The sequence below is a fragment of the Fusarium tjaetaba genome, assembly GCF_013396195.1.
Source record: "Fusarium tjaetaba strain NRRL 66243 chromosome Unknown NRRL66243_c0000239, whole genome shotgun sequence".
Taxonomy (NCBI): Eukaryota; Fungi; Ascomycota; class Sordariomycetes; order Hypocreales; family Nectriaceae; genus Fusarium; species Fusarium tjaetaba.
The window spans coordinates 198,213-218,501 of NW_023501435.1; the positions used below are offsets into that span (position 1 = coordinate 198,213).

A 20,289-nucleotide genomic window follows, 5' to 3' on the forward strand; every position below is an offset into this window, starting at 1 on the left:
AATGACCTGCATCGCTTTTCCAAAGCTATCCACATCTACCAAGCGGGTATTAAAACAATCCAAGGCAGATACGTCGAAGAGATGGTAAAACCCGTAACGCCTTTGCCTGCTACTCCCAGCAACCCGCAAGTTATAAAAAAGAAATCCTGACAATAAAATGACCCCTCTATATCAAACAAGGCTAATATGACTCGCAAATACAACATTGCCGTAAGCAAGTTTAAGGATGCTTCTCGTTTATCACCGCATCGGGTGCAACAGCATCGGGTGTGTTAAGAGAAGGAGTCTTGCGGACGTCATCTGATTCGCTTGGGTTCATCATAGACTGGTGCTCCTGAATGCCATGAGTAGGCTCAAGCACATCACCATCTTCAGCGGGCTCACCACGGTGAGGACTCCAAGCAAGGAAGTCTCGGCGGACCTCGACGTAGTCGTAAGAGAACTCGCCGTGCTGATCATCATCCATGCCAAGTAGCTCAGCCTCTTCAGAGGCACGGAGCTTTAATCCAGGAATGAAGTCGATGATCTTGGCAATGATGGCAGACATGACGAAGGCATAAGCGGAGGCAGCGACAATGGCAGCGATTTGCCAGCCGATGATGACGTAGTTGCCATCCATGAAGCCACCCATAACACCGGTATTGACACCATCGAGGCCAATGATAGAGCCACGGGCGAAGAACGCATTGAAGATGAGGCCAACCATACCACCGACACCGTGCTCGGCAAAGACATCGAGAGAGTCGTCAATTCGAACAAGGAACTTGACTAGATGTGAGGTTAGCGATTGCGCGTAAAAAAATAAATGATGAGGCAACTTACTCTTCGTGGCAAAGTTACAGGCGACACCAGCGACAACACCCAAGATGATGCTTGCCCAAGGGTCGAGGAAACCGGAAGCAGGAGTAGCAGCAACAAGACCAGAGATAGTGCCAGAGCACCAGCCGACCATGGACCACTTGCGAGCCAGGCGGAAATCGAGAATGCACCAAGTCATTGCAGCAAACATGGCAGTGAGGCAGGAGTTCCAGCAAGCCATAACAGCACGGAGGTTAGCACCGAAAGAAGAGCCACCATTGAAGCCGAGCCAGCCGAACCAGAGGAACATGGTACCGAGAGTGATGAGGGAGATGTTGTGAGGACGGAAGTTCATCATCATCTTCTCATTGCGGCGGCCCAGGACCCAAGAATAGGCGAATGCGGACATGCCAGAGCCGATTTCGACGGGGACACCACCAGCGTAGTCGAGGACGCCGTTAACGAAGCCCCAGCCATTAGGGTTCCAGACCCAGTACGCGAGAGGGCAGTAGACAAGAGTAGCCCAGAAGAAGATGAAGACCATGCTTGGCACAACGCGGCCTCGCTCGGCGACAGCACCGACTGTAAGAGCGCCAGTGACAGCGCAGAACATCATCTGATAGAAAGAGTACAGCAGAGCAGGGATAAGAGGAGATCCGACTGAGGGAGCACCCCAGACCTTCATGAGACCGAAATGCTTGAGATCACCGATGAAGGGGTTGTTGGAAGTTGTAGAGAAGGCGAGAGAGAAGCCCCAGAAGTACCACTGGAAGACGATGACGGAGAAGGACATCATGACAACCCAGAGCATGGAGAGGGCTGATTTTCTTCGGGCAAGACCAGAGTATAGGAAGGCGATACCAGGGACCATGAGAAGGACGAGACAGGCGGAGAGGATGATGAATGCCTGGTCGCCGGATTGGTACCATTGGTTGAGGTTCTCGGTAGCTGGAGAAGAATCGTGTTAGTATTGGATTGTGATGATAAGTTTTCGTGTTGTCGACGATGGGAAAACCTACTGGAATCACCACCAAGCTCTTCATTGGTGCCATTGAAGGCAGTCGGGGGTCCAGGGATAACATAAGACATGTTGAAGTATTGCGTGGTAGGGCCTCGTGAGATCTCGTTTCGTATATTCGTCGGGTTCAGGTTGTCGAAATATGGAACAAGGTGAGATTCGATGAAGCTGAGCAGATCCCTCTCACGTTAAATGGCGAGCAAGGTGAAGTGGGTAAGTGACGAGTGAGTCCTGAAGGGGAAGAGCAGGAGCAAGAAGAAGGAAAGCTCCACCGGTTATAGGAAGTTATGGAAACAACCTAGTGAGATAAAAAAGGAAGGGAATATGGAGAAGAGGAACAAGAAATGCAAGTGATGGGGGCAAGACTTTAATATAATTGTTTGACATCCAATGCCTACATAACAGTACAGCACTATCTTAGACTCAACCCAACGCCAAATCCAAATCCATATCCATGCTCATGCCAGCCGCGGGTCTGTCTCCACGAGCCAAAAACGCCATGGATGTCCTGGGCGTGGGACAATTTGTTGCAGATCTCCTGGTATGGTACGGGCATAGATAGAGGCGCGACACACAATGAGAGACAAGAGATAGAGATAGCAGCAAAGCTGAGCTGGGGGTACCCGAGATAGAGTCCAGGGCAGAGATAGCAAGTCTGAGGGTACGTACCGTCATGGCTCAGCCTTTCACAGGGCTGTACGAGCACCCGTTAGTCGCTGTGATACCGCCACAGATTGATCTGATACAGCGCAACTAGTAGTAACCAGTTGGACACATACAAAAACCACAAACCATCTCATGGATGTTTATCGGTACGTACCCCCATATTGATAGAGATAAAGATAGCGGCGTCTGCATGCTCTGTCCAGGTACCGACCCTAGCGTTAACGCGCTTACACGTCTTTGGTAAGGCGTCTACTATGTCGACTCCTCTTTGCGCCGTTCTCGGCTGGTTCCTGGGTCTTTCGAGATCGAAGTCAAAGAAACACCCCTGTCTCTGTCGTCTCGTCCCGGACAGAGTCCGCATCGAATTTGGTTTCTGGTTTCTTGTTCTTTTGAGACACGCCCTCCGAGAGGCCCGATCTTGACTTGAACTCGTTTTGGCGCTGAGAGGCTTCGCATTAACAATGCACTGCCCAAAAGGAAGAAGGAAGCTTACCGTGCGCGGGAAGCCTCACATTGTTCGACCACGCATGGCCAGAAGTAAAGCGTCATACAAGTCATTTCTTATTTTATAAATAAAAGAATCATGCTTCGTGTAATCTAGAAACTGGGTGTAAGACCCTGTACCACCAGTCACAAATGGGGGGTGTCGTCTTGGGCATCAGCCGTCCAAAATCTACAATGCGCGAGACCTGAAATCTCGTGTCTAATTGGACTATTCGAAACTGGGGAGAGAGCCAGAAAAAAGAACGGGAAAATCCTCCAGCTTCAAGGGATCCCCTGGGGTCTGGAGCTTTGGGGGGCGCCGTTGACGTGTGATATCTCTGAACGAAGCGTGGGGTTTTCTGTGTCAGAGACCTCCCTCCGTTGACAGATTGCTCCATGTTTGAGAATCAAGATCATGGGGGAAGCTGGCAAAAAGAAAAGAACAATCTTAAATATTGCCTGGGCATGGATAAGAAGACTCGGCTGATATCCGTAGATAGATATCGAGCCGAAATTTGAGCAAAGCTGAAGTTAATCTGTTCAGCTGGCAAATGTATCTGTCGATACAAGCTTGACGCAATGTTGTTAGGCCTCGCCGTCGTCGGTTCACAAACTACATACGTATGTAGTAGGCTTCCCGTATGATTATCCATTCTGTGGTGATGAAATTCTTGACCAAACAAGCGAGGGCTTTGCAACTTGCAGATCGAGGCGAGAAACGGGCATCTTGAATCATTGGAGACTAGAAACTCCTTGGCTCATTGATCGGCGTGTGTAAATGCGGAGAGGGAACCAAGAGGGAGGGTTGGTCCGATTTACTAGGCCATAAAGGATTATTCCATTACAGAGAACGATGTGTAAAGCCGTTTGATTGCATTACTACCGCAAAACCTCAAACTCGTGTCAATCACGTAGGTAATTAATATCTGGGGTACGTACGTGAGGCACTGGCTACAGCTACAGCTCTTTTGGTTCCTGACTTCTTGGCTCTTGAGAAGTCGCCCGATAGTCGTATTGAAGACCGAGAGCGCAATCTCTTGGCCTTTGGTCTGGTGTGATAAGTGACATTGCCATCTTGCTCGATGCCAAAGAATTGCAACGCATGTCTGTCTGTAACAGGCTTGGCGAGATATGCCTACCTAGGTATGTACTGTACATGGTGAGACTGGCTACCAATCGCTTCATCTCCAACGTCACCGCACACTTGAGCATCGGATTGGATGGTTTAGTTTAAGTAAAATAACCTTCTTTTACTTCCCTCTCAGCTGCGTCTTACATGTGAGCCTAAGCTACCAAACAAGATATTGTACGCACCATCCCGTTGCTAAATCGTTGGCGTCACTCAGATAAGAAAGATGTTTTGCCTGCAATTGGTCCCCAAGTATCGGAAGCCGTCCAAAGCGAGCATCTCATTCAGCGCCCCCTCACGTGTAAAGAGCAACCTATTATGCGGGCATGGCTCTAAGGAGGAGGGAGTAGGTAAGGTATTTTTCTTATCAGACGCACAAGTAAAGAAGGTTGTTGTCGTTAAGTTTTTGTGGGGGGAGGCTTGATCGGTACTTGGGTACTTTGCCAATTCGTGTGAGTAAAAAAGTTGTTTAATGAGAACAAGGGTAGATTGCTAAATTCATGGACACATCGTAACTCGCCAACCAATCACAAGCCTGACGCCATCTTTCCCGGGGACAAGCTCTACAATTCGTGTTTTTGGAGGTTTGCCGTAGTGAATAAAGAAAAGCATTTCATCAATTTATTACTTTTATTTATTTATTTATATGGCATGCTACCCATATTCGTTGACGCTCTCATGATTGCAAATCTATCAATCCATCCCCCCATGCTTTCTCGCTTTTTAGTTTTCGGACATCGAAATCCGATCTATCTAGCGGAAATCCATCGCTTGGCTACAGATACCCAGCTTACAGACAAACCTTGGCGGGCTGCCCTGCATTTCAAGCTGATGGGGATAAAGGTTTGGCCCCTGTACATACGGGGCATCCCGGTAGAGCGGCAGCCGGATGCTCACTTCCGTACCGTTGCTTCGGGGGCATTTTGGGTCCGCTCCGAGTTTTGGTGCCGGCACTCTACATACATCATACCTGAAAGCACTTCAGTTCTTTACCTCATCTCAGTACTCTGCATACAATCGATCACACAAGGAAACAAGGATCTCACCGGAAGCTGGTCACTTTCATCAAAGCATATGAAATCCACCCGTTCATCTTGATACTGGCCTTACCCAAGATACTTGATGACTACTAAGGTGACTGACTGACCGTGGTTCCCTGTATACATACTTGAATGACGTGCCATGAATCTCAACTCCCAACTCCAACTCCTAACTTAGTCCAACTCCTAGTAAAACATAACATCATCCCCAGATTTTACCCGCCCAATCAGACACCCTCCATCACAAGCTGATCAGAAACGATGTCCTCTTTCTTATCTTCCCGAGCCTCACCTCCACCAATCAAGACTCGCCAAACCATCAAATCAACACAAATTACACTTGGTCATGTCCGTCAGAGACAAGGTTTGTGCACCCCTCCCTGCCCTCTACTGTACGTGTGTACATACCGCTATCTCTGCTAGCCTCCTATCCTATCCTCTTTCTATTCTAGAAGGCATTGCCCTTGTCCCCAGGTCGGTTTGCGGGGTGGCTGTCTCGTCCCGCCGACCCGGAACCCCGAGATACGGAGGCATACATAGTTAAAATAATTCATAATTGTCACCACTCCCGAGGTAAGCTAAGCTGATTTCACCTCCGCCCTCCGTTCCGATTTATACTCTTGACCGGCGAACCTGATTCTCCCGAAAAAAACGATGATCTCAGTAGCGGTTCTCTGTGATTTGTAACATGAGTAGATAACTGTTAGAGCATTGAACCTCATCTGCATTTTTCTTGCTACAGACTCAGCAAATCCAGGCACAATACACTATGCTAAACGCAAAGGCTCCGATTCCATAGTACATACATTCGACTGTGTCGAAATCTCGCCTGATCTCAAATGGTTCCCCGTCAAGATCGGCACCAGCGGCCATCGCCAAGACTTAGCACAAAAACATTCTTATAGAAACCCCCAAAAGAGCAAACTACCTACGCCTCTAAGGTCCAAAACTCCATTATCCCTAACTAAGCAGTGAATGATGAATGCGTCCACCGGGTATCAATAAGCCAGTAGACTCCCAGCGAAGAAATAGTATGCAGGATACAATTCAGAGATGGAAATGAAACGCCCCTGAATCAGAAAATACATAGCTTTCCCGATTGTTCCTCTCGCGTCAACTCATATGACAATATGTCGTGGTTTCGATAGTGCAGCATCAGCCGATATCGCCTGGGCATCGCAGGCCCTACACCTCCGACCTTACCTCCGATCTCGTCTCCCACCTGGACTGGCCCCATGGCCATTCCATGCATAGGTCGCAACGTCTTGCGATGTTCCATCTCGTCGGATCCTGTCGGCAGCACCCACTCTACTCGAAATCCGTGCTCCCATGTTCCATCATCGCGCTCCGCAGGGACAGCCTTCCGAGTCAATGTCAGAAGCACGACGCGCCCAGTTGGTGATCCGATAGCCATAAGTGAGAGCTCAGGGGCAAGCGCAATCATGTTGAGTCTACTGGTTGCATGGAAATGTCGCCTCAACCCAGGGTCGCGAAATCGTCCAAATTTGAGCGCGTCCGAGCAGATGACTCCAAATTCCGTCGGCAAGACCCTGCTCGGGATTGGAGAGAATGAGCGCAACTCTATATCCTTCTCGTAGGTCCGTAACAGGAACAGCTTTTTCCCGAGATCTGCCAGATATGCTTCTGGCAACTGTGGATGCCGATTGTACTCAGGAGGTCTCCTCCAATGAGCCATCATCATTTCTGGTTTTCGGGGTGTTCGGTAGACCGTGTTGCTGTGAGGAAAGTAGGTCATGTCGAGCTTATGGGCAGCCATTGCGCTCTCATTCGTAGCATGTCCCAGATCTTCCTTGTTCTCTCCCTGACCCTCAGAGTCCTGCTGCTTGAATGTCGCATCCCAAGCATGAAGATTATCAGGAGAACTGCCAGGTGACTTGTAGGTGCTCAGACCTTGCGCCAATTCATGGGCTTGGAAATAGAAGGAATTCCAATCTGTCCCAGCGACGATAGCATCTTCCTCCGAATCGACTTCTGAGCCGTCTCCCGAGTCGCCTCCTTCATCGTGTTCCTCATCGGTCTCATCCTCGGTGTCCTCGAATTCTTCCTCGCCAATATCGCTTCCCAAAAGATCTTCAGCCTGTACAACAAACCCTAGCTGAGGCATATCAGGTTCCCAAGCAAGAGGAATCATTGGGCCAGGCTGGCCTAGTGGCCTCAGCATGTTGTGTGGATTATCGGGAATATTGGCTACTGCGTTCCTGACGTTCACCAATGGTTGTTGACAGCCACTGCCGGCTGGGATAACTTCTAGGCGATTGGTGGGCACGCCAAACAGCTCCTCTGTAGTCTTGACCTTGAGGAAATCCCTTTCATCCAGAGCAAATATCCCCCATCCTCTCGATGGGGCAGGGTGGAACTCTTCACTTTTCAGTAGATTTGAACACAGCGGTGGAATAACTATTAGACCTCTGTTTCCTTGCCAAATATCTGCTAACCACGCAGTTCCCTTGATGTCGATTGCGCAAATTCGCTGCGCGTGACCTCGACAGTCGTCCACGAAACAAACGTTGGGGATATTGTCTGCACTAGGAGCCATCCGTATTATGATCCGCCAATTCCGGGTTCGTGTTGGGATATCTGGGCGTGTCGTGCGGGACAAGCTTGCCCTGCGACTCCGGGGGTCTTGTGTTAGAGCCAGAGCAAAGACGACAACCTCATGCCTGTTTGAGCTGACGGCGATCAAGCGAGACTTTCTATGGACAGCCAAGCCCCAAGCCGATATTCCAACATTTTCATGGAAGAATTGTCTCGGAACAGATTTGTGTGACCTGTCGCTTGTGGCACGGCATTCTTTGGCATGTTTCTCAATTTCCTTGGTGTAATATGCCACCACATCTCCGTCGTCGTAGCACGCGAGGACTATTTCTTCGTCGCCAAGGAACCCTGTGATCATATGGTTGACTGTGTGTGGCCGAGACTCGTCAAGTTGTCCGCCGACTAGCCGGGCGGCAGCACTTGCTTTAGGCTTCAGTTGTAGATCAGGTTGGCTCGGAAGCGCCTGGCTCGGGGCGGCACGAGGTCTGTAGACGAATATTCGGCCCTGGTAAGCGGAGAAGTAGAGCTGGAAGGTATCGTCAGCATTGCGACAACTAAAGGGGATGGGTATGGTCGCACATTGTACACTTGAGACAGAGCAGTCAGATTGCTCCGGAATTTCTGCATAGATGGTATCAAGCGGTATATTGAAGGCCCGGCATTTCTCTCGTCGTCCGAGTCGTTCCCGGGCCAGGTAAAGGGTAGCTCAGCGCTCTGGGGGTGCATGCCCAAAGTCACCCGCTCGCGATCACGAACTGCGGCTTTGGCGCCATCGCCAAACTAAATGATCGCGAGCAAAGCATCAGCGAAAAGAATATTCTACGCACAAGAACAATCCTTAACTTACCCGGTCAGTGGCTGTTTGCGCATAGCATTTCCCCACGCATATTGGCTGGAAGTTGCGCTTATAAGGTTGTTGACTTTCCATCAGCTCTCAAACAACTCATGCGCGGGGAGTGTTGCAGCTTAGCAATTGCATCCAGGTGGCGGATGGATGGATGGGATTGGGTAATAACCTGCGCGCGTAAGGCGACTGATTCGCTTGAATTTCGAGGATGCAATGTGATGTGATATGGCTGTCGTCCTCATGCAGAAGGCTGAATACCGGTGCTGTTACTGGGGGACGCTGCGTGATGATGCACAAAACAGCGCAGCAAAGCACTTCCAGCTCAAACCTCGATCGTCGGTTTGCTTCTCAAAGAGGATGCAAGTGACCAAATCGAGAGTCGCGGGGTGCGGCACGTCTGCTTCTTGTTATCGATAAGGAGCCGGCGAAGCCTCCGTTGTACCTAAGCTGAGATACCGGTATGGAGTAAGGAGATGGAACACTACCTAACTTAGGTCAGTAGGTCAACCCGGCTCTTAATTCCAAGTGTAATTCTTTAAAGATGGTAGGTAGCTAACAGGTTTAGAATTAAGCCGAGTGGTTGCGTTAGGATTATAGTGACGTTGGTACAGAGCTAGGTACCTATGCGGCTTGCCTTAAGTTGCTAACAGTGGGTTCAATCGTCGACGATGATGTCAATTGTTTGATTAGGGATGCACAAAGAATTTCCAACAACTGATGCTGATATATTGTGTGCCTATAGATAACAAACTGAAACTGCCATGTTACCTGTCTATTTTGCCCTAGAAGCCTTGGGTTCTGACACTATGAATGTCTTAGTTCTGCAGGGTAGAACTTGATAACAAGAAATTGGCTTCCATGTTACAACTGTCACTCATCGATACGCCAAATGTCCACTACTAACAAGATTCCATTTCGCTGGCAAAAGGTATATCCTCCAAAATCCACATTCAAATCCCAACCAGCAATACATTCTCATTTAATCCATAATCGTAAGGTATATATGTATATCATCATGCTCAAGCCGACATGAGCTCAAGCATATCCTTCATCCGATAATCAAGCACCGGGGTCTTCCAATCATCCTGTAGTAGTCCATATCTCTCCGTTGCGTTCCCCTTCGGCTTCCGGGCATTCAGCGCCCAGTATCCAAAATCGGAATCTTTCTCCTGGAGGAAACGAACTAGGTGCTGCCAGTAATTGGCATCACCAACAGACGGCTGCACAGGCGCCCCGATCTCGCCAACCCACACAGGGGCAATCTGCTTATCGATGATGTATCCCCAGTTATGGTGCATCGTCTTCGCGAATGAGTCGTAGTCCCGCTGAAGGAAACGGCCCTCCCAGCTTCCCCAACCAGACCAGGCGTACACGTGTGCTGAGTAGACTAGTCGGTGGGTAACATCCAACAGGATAGGACGTTTGCACACATTGGACAGATCGTTGGAAGACTCAGTGCCCTCGACTATGACGAGCCAGTCGCTATTCATCTGGAGAAGTCGGTTACCGCATCTTTCAGCAGCTGATGCCCACTTCGACCACGGCATGGTACCCCAAAGTCCGCGGATCTCATTCCTGAGATCAACACCAATGACAAGCGGGTTGTTGATATGGGGGAGCATGATAGTTTCCCAGTGTTGGATCCATTCATCCTCGGTCTGTCGCACCCGACATATGGGGCCTAAATGATCATTCGACCAGCCAGCATCACAAGGATCAGCACCGCAACACCAGGTTGCGCTGGTTATGTGGTTGTTTACGATGACAGCGATACCCGATTTCGTCAGCGTCTGAACAATAGCATGGAATATATCCAATGCCCTCAGGCCGACCAGGTCGGGATTTGCGCGGAGGTGTCTTTCTTCGACAACTGGATTCTTGATGACCAACTCATCAGCATAAGGTAGCCTCACACTATTGAAGCCGAGCCTCTTGATAGTCTTTGCAATATCATCGCGATGTTGGATATCCAAACCCCCGGTGACAAAGAACTCATCACTGGCACCATACCAGTTCACCGAGGCCAGCTTGAAACGACGACCGTTGACATCTACAATATCTCGTCCTCTCGTCCGTAAAGGGAGTGTATAGTTGGTGATTTGTAGATGCTCTGGAGGCGGTGGCAACGGGTTCTGGCTAAATCGTTCACTGGCAGCATCAGGGATCCAGCTCCGATGCAATGCGGTCTCGACCTTCCAGCGATATGCGTATCCGGCTCCAAGAAATAGTAACAAAGCAGCGAGGAGAATTGCGCTACTTGGGCTACGTAGACAACTGCATCTCCGTGTTCGTGTCCGGATCCAGGATCGCCTTTGAGTGATTGGCTTCTCGGAGTCAGCGAATCGAACACGCCGTCTGGTTTTTTTCGTCGGCCCCAAGTCTTGGTCCAATTCTCCATCCTCGTTTTGATACTCGTTTCCTTCCTCCATGATACGATTCTGCTCAATGTCCGTCCAGTCGTCGAGTAAGTGGTTCCGTTGTTGTGAGTCGTCCCCCATCGGAGTCGGAGTCGGAGAGCGGGGCCGTGTCCCGCCGAGGAAATGCGGCACGCGAAGACCTGACCACATTCTTCCACTTTGAGGCTGAAGTCACGTTTCTGAGCCTTATCGTATTTGAGAGCTTCAACTGAGGATAATGATATGCTGAGCTCGATAAAGACAAGATAAATAATCTTTATCTTTGGTTGGTAGACCGTCTTGAGGGCCTTGCCCGGGCTGATATAATCTGTGGAGGCAACGTCTGTGTATGAACGGGCTTAAAACAAAACTTCAATGATGATAATTTTCTACGATGATATCAATCATGGATGATGTATAGCCTTGGGAACAAGGCGGAATCAAAGACAACAAGTCACACTGAGAGGGCTGTCCCGGAGCTATTTATCATGCCTTGAGCCTTCAAGTACCCATGGAGCTCTTGGACATACCAGTCCGATCGCCAAGTTATACTCAGGTCCTCCTCTTCCGGCTCATCCGGAAGAGCATGCAGGGCGTTGTGACTAATAGAGCGTGGTTGATGGAGAGTGGCCATGTCACCACGCGACACGGCATTGGGCAGAGACCTCAATTCCGTCATTGGTGAGCTTAAGCTTACTTGTTTGACTAATCGGCTCGCTTCTTCATCATTCATTCACGGGCGGGACGGACATAGCGGATTTTCTCATCTTTGCATATAGCTTGACATTATTAATAAGTAATTGACAGCTTGTAGTCCACATTAGCTATGGAAATGTCATGATCAGGCGCATGTCAAACAACCCAGATCAGGGAAGATCGCACGGCGGTGCTTGGCATCTTCATAAAAGCCCGTATCGCCGAACTCGAACACGACGATTCGTTCTCGGTGCCCGCATAACTCCATCGAGTGAGTGTTGCTGAATCCGCAGCTTCCGGTACTTGCCCTGCTTAGCACCTCCATGATTCAGATCAGCTTTTGTTTTTGCCATTCCCAGCTTTTGTCTGGGGTCGCACTCGATCTGCTGCAACACTGGCACCACGAACCAGCCGGCACGCGACATCTCTGAGCCGTCTCATCTCCGTCCATCCATGCATATTCCCGCGGAAGGATGAATGTCTGAGACAATGCCATTCTATATATGGAGTCACAGACTCACCATTACATTTCCTCCGTCTTCTTCCTTTGCTTTTTCGTCATGAGTCTGGTCGGCCGATTCGTCACGTTGACATTTTCCTCAATTGCCGTTCCTCCTTTATTTTCCCGCGTCGAATTGAAAAAGTTCAAACACCTCGCTGTCGCACTGATGGGCATTTCCATCTTCAGGTTTGCTTAACAAAGTAAATGCAGTCGTTGGCGTCAATCTCCTAAGCCTGATATGGATAGGAATTGCGGCGGACGGTCTTGATCGCTCTGCGGCCGTCATAATTTTGGGTATCATCCGAGCCAGCGTGCGAGCTGCCGTTTCCCGGGGGGTATATAGATTATATGTAAGTACATTCATGCATTAGTAGTCTCCTCTGGACTCTTTTCGTATGTGCTGTCAGCCCTCGTCATGTTCGGTTCATGGCAAGAGGGTTCATCTCTTTGCTATAAGTCGGCATCGGATATGAATCTCCCGTCTCCCGCCCAGTAGGCGGAGGCCTGGGGCTCGAAAACGAACGCACTGGCGCATGGTAGCGTGCAGTCGAACCGAAATAATCAGGAGTTCTGCGTCCACTCTCTGGGGACTTCACTGGAGTAATGGGTGTTACTGCCGCGCTCGAATCTCTTGAGAGCATCTCGTACGAACGTGGATGGTTCTTTACGTCAACGCGTGCGTCGACCGACACAAATTCCTTCTTGTTCCGGGTAAATGGCTTCTTGATCAAGTCAATCCAGCCTTGAACCATTGACCATCTTCCGAGGAAGAGGATCAGCCAGAGACCATTCAGCTATGGTTGTCAGCAAGCAACTCAGCATCGTGATACTAATGAAGGACACTTACCGCCAAGAGAAGGAGGACAGCCGTGACAGTCGCTTCGTTGATGACAAGAGAGGATGCCTCATCTAGACAAGGTTCCTTTTTACCCTTTTCTTTGAAGAGACATTCGACGAAAGCGCCTGCTTTGGTGGGATCATCGGCAACAGATTGAACCACGTTGTCTTGAAAGACAAAAACGACAGAGAAAAAGATGACATCAGCAATGATGATGAGCACAATGGCAATACCACGCCATTGCAGTGCGATAACTCGACGAACTCGACGGTAGACCTGCCTTGGATTCATGGTCTTGATGCTTTGTGTATAGGTGGGCAAGCTAGAGCCCTCGGAGGAGGCGCCATTGTCAGACAACGATGCCAAGTAGACCTTGATACAATAACCAAAGGTGGCGAAAGTAATAATAACGGTCAGTCCAGCAAACAGGAGAAGCGGGATCCAAAAGTCGGCCAGACTGTTCTCATGGTTGATATGGCATGTTGCACCAAAACGGAACGAGACGCCGCTAAAGACGAGAGCCAGAATTATACCCAGGATAGGAACGCCCCATCCAGCTGCCTGAGCAAAGATCATGAAGTTCTTGCCAACGAGAACTTGCCAGCATATCTGTAGGTGAAGCGATACCGACCTGAGAAATACCCACATGATACCTGCCCAACCACCAAGAAGGAGAAAGGTACCTGAGGCGCCACAGACCTTGCTAGTCTGCATGCTATGCGGAGTGATCGTGTTGTAGCATTGCTCTGGTTGTGCTGCAAGAGGAATCACGAAACCCATCTACAATCCAAAACAAGTCAGCGACTTCAAGAGACTAGACATGCGACGCTCGTTGTGCCGTCACCTACATTCATAAGCAAGATGGCGACTGTAAGACAGATGCTCAGGTAATGGCGGTTGGTCTTTTCTACAGGCAAGAATGCCCATGATAAAAGAAGAAAGATACAACAAATCTGGCTGAAGAGCGAAACCCAGTTCGCAACCGCCGTCAGGGTGTCGAAGCGGTCGGGGTAGACCCAATCCGTCATTGGACAAGGCAGACAACATTGGATAGTTGCTACTGTTTGGCAGAGGCGCCCATCGATAACTAGATATCTGTCAGGGGGGATCATTCAGTGCTTCCAATTCGCAGCTCGCTTACATCCGCCCTCAGAAGGGAATAACGCGGCATCCCAAAACGGCGGAGGGCAAAGGTTGACCCCCGATGTGTTGTTGGCCATGTTGAAATGAGCAGGAGAAGCCGTTACAAGTTGGTATATGGGTATGCTACCGGTCCTTCACAGGTCGTGTTCTGCCCGCTGATAGATACTCCAAGATCGAGAACAATGAATTAGAGACTATCCAACGTCGCTCTTTTCCGTTTACTTCCAAGGAGAGCGAGGTCGAGGTCGAATTGATTAAGCGTTGTTACAACATAGCAAACGGTTCGCTAATAGTTCGAAGCTGTATGACCGGATGGCAGCACTGAGATGGCCTCGAAGGGGGATGCACTGATATTGCGTGCGGGACAATAGGTAACACAGAAAGGAATGATACAATAGGATGGCAAGAAGATTACACAAGAGTTGTTAAGACAGCTGGCATAACAACACCAACAGTGCGACTGGCACATAGACTCATAAGAAGGACGATCAGCGAAGATGGGGTCGCTCGCGTGAGGAGGGAGGGCACACGGGTCATATAAGTCTTAGAAGCAGAGGGACATCTGTATGTATGTATGCAAATGTATTGGCCACAACCACTACCGACCTCGAAAGCACTGACAATGGGGAATCGAGAACAAGACTTGAGGCGAGGGTGGAGGCAGCAGGGTCTGCTGCTTCTCATCACCCCTGCCGGACTGGAGAATAGAACGAAAAGGCTGTAGGAGATTTTTCTTTCTGTGCATCTGCGTCTCTAGTCTCTACCACCCATTCGGAGCATCCTGGATCAGTAATGGCATGGCAGACCAGGACCAGGGTGCTGGAAAGGGGCCAATTAGAGAGGCCTGGTAGCTATACTGTTGGAATATACAGGCGCTGTAGACTGCTGAACACCAAAAATCGAAGTATCATTGGGGGATGTGGTCTGTGATGACGAGCGGGCACACATTCGGGAGGGCCTGGCATCGGCGGGCGACGAGGGAACCTAACGAGTGAGGTTACGGAGTACAGGGGTTGCTAAACTTGGGAATGACCCCACTCCTGTGCATCGCATCGTAGCCGTCGTGAGGCACAAGAGAGAGAGGTCAAGGTTCCTGAACCTAGGGACTTTTGGGCGTGGTGCAGCAGAGTCTAAGTCGGGTAAGTTCACCAAGATACCAAAACGGGCATATTTTGGAACCCAAGTCTGCAAGTCCACAGGGGGTAGATAGAGGCGAGGGTTTGACTGAGCCGGAGGTTTCCAAGTGGAGCAGCAGCTTCTTGGACGATACCCTGACGCCCTGTAGCCTGCCCTTCACTACCTGCGGTGCCTGTGCCTGTGCCTGGCCCCGGAGGCCTGGAGGTGGAGGGGCGGGGACTCAGGGGTCATCGATGCATGTCTTGGTCGTCACGACACTCCCCGGTTCATGTTTGACTGACTGACTGACTGACTGACTGACGCGACAGGCGACAGGGACAGTCTGAAATCTTGCCTGGAAATGGGTTCTGAGCAATCAGTGATCAGTGATCTGACTAAATGAGAACGAACGGCGCAGTGGCAGTTTAATCTTAACAACAGACCGGCCGGTGCACATTGACTACAGTCGAATGTGTCAGGTTGGCCGTTGTTAGGTCTGGTCCGTGTGCTTAGCTCGCCGAGATCGACAGCAGTCAGTTATCGACAGTCATATCCAGTATCACCCAAGTCCTACCTACATGCTACAGTACCAGTAGGATCTCTCGGATTGTTGGGTGCCATTGGTAGTTTCTCAACCAAACAACATGTTTGACTCGATGTAGCCGTATATGCATGCGAAATGACGAGTCTTCCGAGCAGGCCAACCCGTCAATGTTTTACGCTCCCACCTCTCATGACTGCCAACTCTCAACCTTGATTGGCTGGTCAAGAACGGTATCAGGGTGGACGGGAGTGTAGACAATAGACAAGTACATACAGCGTGCTGACAAGAAGATGCAAAAAAGGAAAGGCTTTTTTGCCAAGAGTCGTTGCACATCACAGCAAGAAGCAAAGAAAATAACGGCCTGCGGAGAACGTTTGGCACTTGTATTGTACATAGACAATAGACTTGCGGGTGCAGCCGGTCGACGTCGAGGGCTTCGGCGATCTTTGTTCGTCGCGTGAATTCGAGTCAGTACGCGGCCCGAGTGATCAGAAACACTAATCTCTATGTTTCTGTGGGCAGAGCCAAATTACGTAGGTTCCATGGCCATTCTATTAGCAGCTCACCACCGCAGACCGTTGTTTACTAGAGACAATTCTCAGGGTATCTCATCAACCGTGCTTGATTTGAAACTTGTACCAATGCACAGATGACTCGCTCCGCTCCGCTGGGCAGTGGAGCTGAACTGAGCTGAACTCGACTCAGTGCAACAGTCCAAGCCCTTGGAATACATACATACAAGAGGTGGTCACCAATCAGTGCGATGCCGACATTTCTGATGTACATGCGTCTAAAGGGTGAATGTGACATTGCCATCCAACAAATGGCAGTGGTTGAGAGGGAAAGCTGTTGATGCATTATAGCGTCCTGAATGAATCGAATCGGGGTACTTGACTTTCCAAGTGATGGAAGAAGGGAGCTACGCAGGGATTGGGATTTTGATGGACAGGCATCGATCTGTGGTGTGGGACTGCTATAAGGTTCCCCCAGACATTGTATACAGGTACGCTTCACCCACAAATTGTTTCCTTCCACGGGGCCACAAGGCAGACCCAGTGGAGTCTCGGGCTGCCGTTGAACACGACGTTGACTACATACTGTACTAAATAACTTACAGAATATAATAACACTTACAAAGTCATTATCACCGTTTTTAATCTTAGTAATTTCATACTAAGGGTCTTGTCTGGGATACAGTGTCTTTTTCTAGTACCAATTGTTCGCTGTTCTCTACACACTCACCTGACGCTGGTCTGTCTATCCCAGTCAGTCGTCACAATCAAAAGTCCAGTCAGCGTTCATCAATATTATCATGAGGTTCGACAAGGCATGACTGGGCTGAGCAGGTCAATAAGAGCTAACATTCGCGTAAATACTCCAATACACATCGACGTCTTTTCTCGGCTTGTCATTCGACATGTTATGGTGCGCCACCAGCAGAGGATCGAAAGCCTGCGCGGCAGGCCTAGCCACTAAAAGTCTCTCAGGATGCTTCAATCACTGGCATCGCCATCTTGGCACTTGAGAGCATCTGTCTCGTAGCTTTGACTGGCTTCTCGGCCCTTCTGACACCCTTGTCAACCCCTGGTCAGTCACTGGTCAGTCACTGTCGCTCCGCTGAGCGGCTCCCCTGTCACTCCCGCCAATGCAACACACCCAATGGATGCTGGTTGATCCTCCTGTTGCTGGCTGGCTTTTGGTTCTGGTTGGCTTGGCGCTCTTTGCCACTCAGGAACCTCGTCACTTTTGTCTTTGTCTTTCAACATGGCAACTCAGCTTCTGATTCGCATCTTGAATTTTTCACTCACCAACGAGCCCACTATCATCAAATATGCTTGGTCCAATCGCTATTGAAAGATGACGCTGTCAGCTACGATGTATTTAATCCTTACGGCGAAGCATGACATTTTTCGCAAATCAACTGGTATATGCGTATTTATTCATTATTTGTTATAGGCATGGACTCAACGATATAGATCTCGGAACACTCCCTGCCACTTCAACCGCCCGAAGTCTTACCACCTCTCGAACAAAAAGATTTCACCCGGAAATCTCAAGGAGGTGTTTGTGACAGATCTGTTCGAGCGCCTTTCCTTTGGTCGACTCCAGATACAAGCAACCTCTTGCGGTGAGCTGACGTCGTCTATCACACATATCACATCGAACCATGCTTTTCAGCATCACAAACAATGGTCGATATATTAACCTAACGCATCTCAGCATAGGCAACTGTCAGCGCCATTTGTGGAAGACGCCACCCTCCGAACAAAGACAGAAGGGTTCCACTGTCTGACCAACACAACGACTGTATGTATCTGGTGGTGCCGTGCCTTGCTGGTACATCTAGATGCAGGTACGAGTAAGAAATACCGATGTATGCCATGCTTAGACCATATCATCCACTTCCGCTGAAGTCTGCAGGATATGCAAAGCTGATGGCGTGGCATCTTTACTCTTACAGCCACTCTTCGGTCCGTTGGTGCGATGTCTTCAATGTTGACAACGACGCCATGTGAAACCTTGCAGCCACCGATCTAGGACGCTAACACGCCGACGACATCTTCAACCTGCTCTCATATATCATGAGATGCGACGGAGGGATTTGTAAATGGCTGAAGAAAATCGCAAGCCTGAACATGTCCTAAAGGGCCTCCACTTGTTGCAAAGAACCCCGTTTACCAGAAAGAGACACGCTCTAACGTTAGCAATTGACTTGCATCTCTCTCAGACGTGGAACTGGCTATCTACATCGATGGTTCTCTTCCCCGCAATCTTTGCCCCAGACAACTCAATCTTCCTCCTGCCCATTTAGCTCGTTAGCTCATGGCCGTGGGGAAAGGGATTCCTAGGTAACTACTACATAGGTAAGATGTAATTAGCATGTGAGCCCTAAGGATCCCGACTATCTGCACTGCAGCAAAACCACATCTGAATGGGAAGTTCTTTTGGGTGCGGTAGTCACCAACTAAGCTAACAAAGGAACGACTTGCATCAAGATATTCCTTGACAAAAGGGGAGGCTCTTCGAGACTTGAATTGGCCCCGGCTCAGATTCCTATTGCAGATATATGGCGCAATTCTCACTCACTTCCCATTGATTGTCAAATTTCCAGGATAAAATCGCTCGGAATTATTCAAAATCTGACAGTTCTTGCAAGGGTCGAAGTAAATAGCCGTCTACGGATGCCTACTCCGTCACAAGGCTAAAAGTCTCCCCTTGGCGTCTGTCAAAGGCGTGGCGCTCCGGATATATCTCTTTGGTAACATTATATACTGGGAGTGTCTTATTACAACCAGTGATCTGATTCATTGTCTGGTTAGTGAAGAGTTTGTCGACTTTGATGTGCCTCACGCCTGCATCTATGCAATGCTTCCTCTCCGAACCTCGCATGTTTTCCTCCAGTCTATACAATTTGTGGGTGCTTCGTCGAATTCAGTATGTTATTCAAGGATCTGGCCATTACGAGGCTCACGGGAATCTTCCCCGGTCTAACAATACATAATTATATGCATGACACCGACTTCGGCAACTGGTAAACGTAATAGTCGAACCAAAAATACGTATAGGTCTCAAAGCTTGGTCAGATACAAGTAACATCCATTCAGTAGGAGGTGGATTCTCTGTCAAACGAAGCTCTCTTGGCAGCTACGTGGGTGTATTATGTCCGATTTAATACCAGTATATAAGCAATGCTGCAGTAGCAACACCGTTCCGATTCGAAACGGTCATATTACTTGAAGTTGTTGCGAAATGTCGGATGCAGTAACTGACACACTCCTCCTCTTTTGTGAATTGCGGCACAGCAACTGACTGAACTTCCCCCGTGAAGGAGGGTAAGACATTCAGATCTGCAGCAACTCAAGCTAGCATAGATCGGGATGCTCAAGATTTGAGGCGGTGCATGTCCATGTCTGCGAGCTGCCCGTCAGCTTGAAATGCAATCTCCGAAACAGGCCTCTTTAGAATGTTTATTGTCAAGTCCTCCGCGTTCTAGTGACTTTAGAACAACTGGGAAAAAGTCAAAAACGTTGTGTGGAACCCGGCATTTAATGCTTCCGACCATGAAAAGAAGAAAAGGGCAGTTAGTGGTTTTTATTAAAAGCTGAAACGGCGGGTAAGAGTTGAAACCGAGACTGACATCGAAGCCTATGACACGGTCGTCAAACCCACCCCAAAGTTGACTTTCCTTCTTGGCTACGTTAGTCGATGATCCGAGCCCTGCAGTCGATATGAGAATCCCCTTGCGTTCTGTCTGTGCCGGAGGCTAGCTCCATCTGGCCGTAACTCCGAAGGATCATTAACATCAACCGTCTAGGATTCTTCTTCTAGTCTTGCACAGACATCGAACAAGAAAGTCTTCAATTTCTGGTCTTGCTGGTGTTCCGATCATATCGTCGAAGAGCGATTCTGTCCTATTGAATAAGCCAAGCCCGGACTTTGTCCTAGTCCAACGCACATGAGTGACTTTTGGAAACAATGAATATCATATCATGCCTCTGACCCTCGTCGATGAACCC

At 49.3% G+C, this 20,289-nt stretch overlaps 4 protein-coding genes across 4 annotated transcripts; all 4 read right to left on the reverse strand.

Annotated features, from left to right (window-relative positions):
* Positions 1 to 220: 220 nt before the first annotated feature.
* Positions 221 to 1,887, reverse strand: FTJAE_10347 (ammonium transporter MEAA; the record flags this gene model as incomplete). Its single annotated transcript, XM_037343179.1, has 3 exons — positions 221 to 768; positions 823 to 1,746; positions 1,818 to 1,887. 3 exons carry the CDS (start codon positions 1,885 to 1,887, stop codon positions 221 to 223), a joined length of 1,542 nt encoding a protein of 513 aa, XP_037202609.1.
* Positions 1,888 to 6,209: 4,322 nt separating this feature from the next.
* On the reverse strand, positions 6,210 to 8,560 carry FTJAE_10348 (uncharacterized protein; the record flags this gene model as incomplete). The annotated part of the gene is made up of 2 exons (XM_037343180.1): positions 6,210 to 8,244; positions 8,538 to 8,560. 2 exons carry the CDS (start codon positions 8,558 to 8,560, stop codon positions 6,210 to 6,212), a joined length of 2,058 nt encoding a protein of 685 aa, XP_037202610.1.
* Positions 8,561 to 9,556: 996 nt separating this feature from the next.
* Positions 9,557 to 11,035, reverse strand: FTJAE_10349 (endo-beta-1 4-glucanase; the record flags this gene model as incomplete). The annotated part of the gene is made up of 1 exon (XM_037343181.1): positions 9,557 to 11,035. One exon carries the CDS (start codon positions 11,033 to 11,035, stop codon positions 9,557 to 9,559), a length of 1,479 nt encoding a protein of 492 aa, XP_037202611.1.
* Positions 11,036 to 12,544: 1,509 nt separating this feature from the next.
* FTJAE_10350 (g-protein coupled receptor) lies at positions 12,545 to 14,189 on the reverse strand (the record flags this gene model as incomplete). Its single annotated transcript, XM_037343183.1, has 4 exons — positions 12,545 to 12,925; positions 12,979 to 13,749; positions 13,818 to 14,056; positions 14,111 to 14,189. The coding sequence occupies 4 exons, from the start codon at positions 14,187 to 14,189 to the stop codon at positions 12,545 to 12,547; spliced, it is 1,470 nt and encodes a 489-aa protein (XP_037202612.1).
* Between the last annotated feature and the right edge of the window lie 6,100 nt (positions 14,190 to 20,289).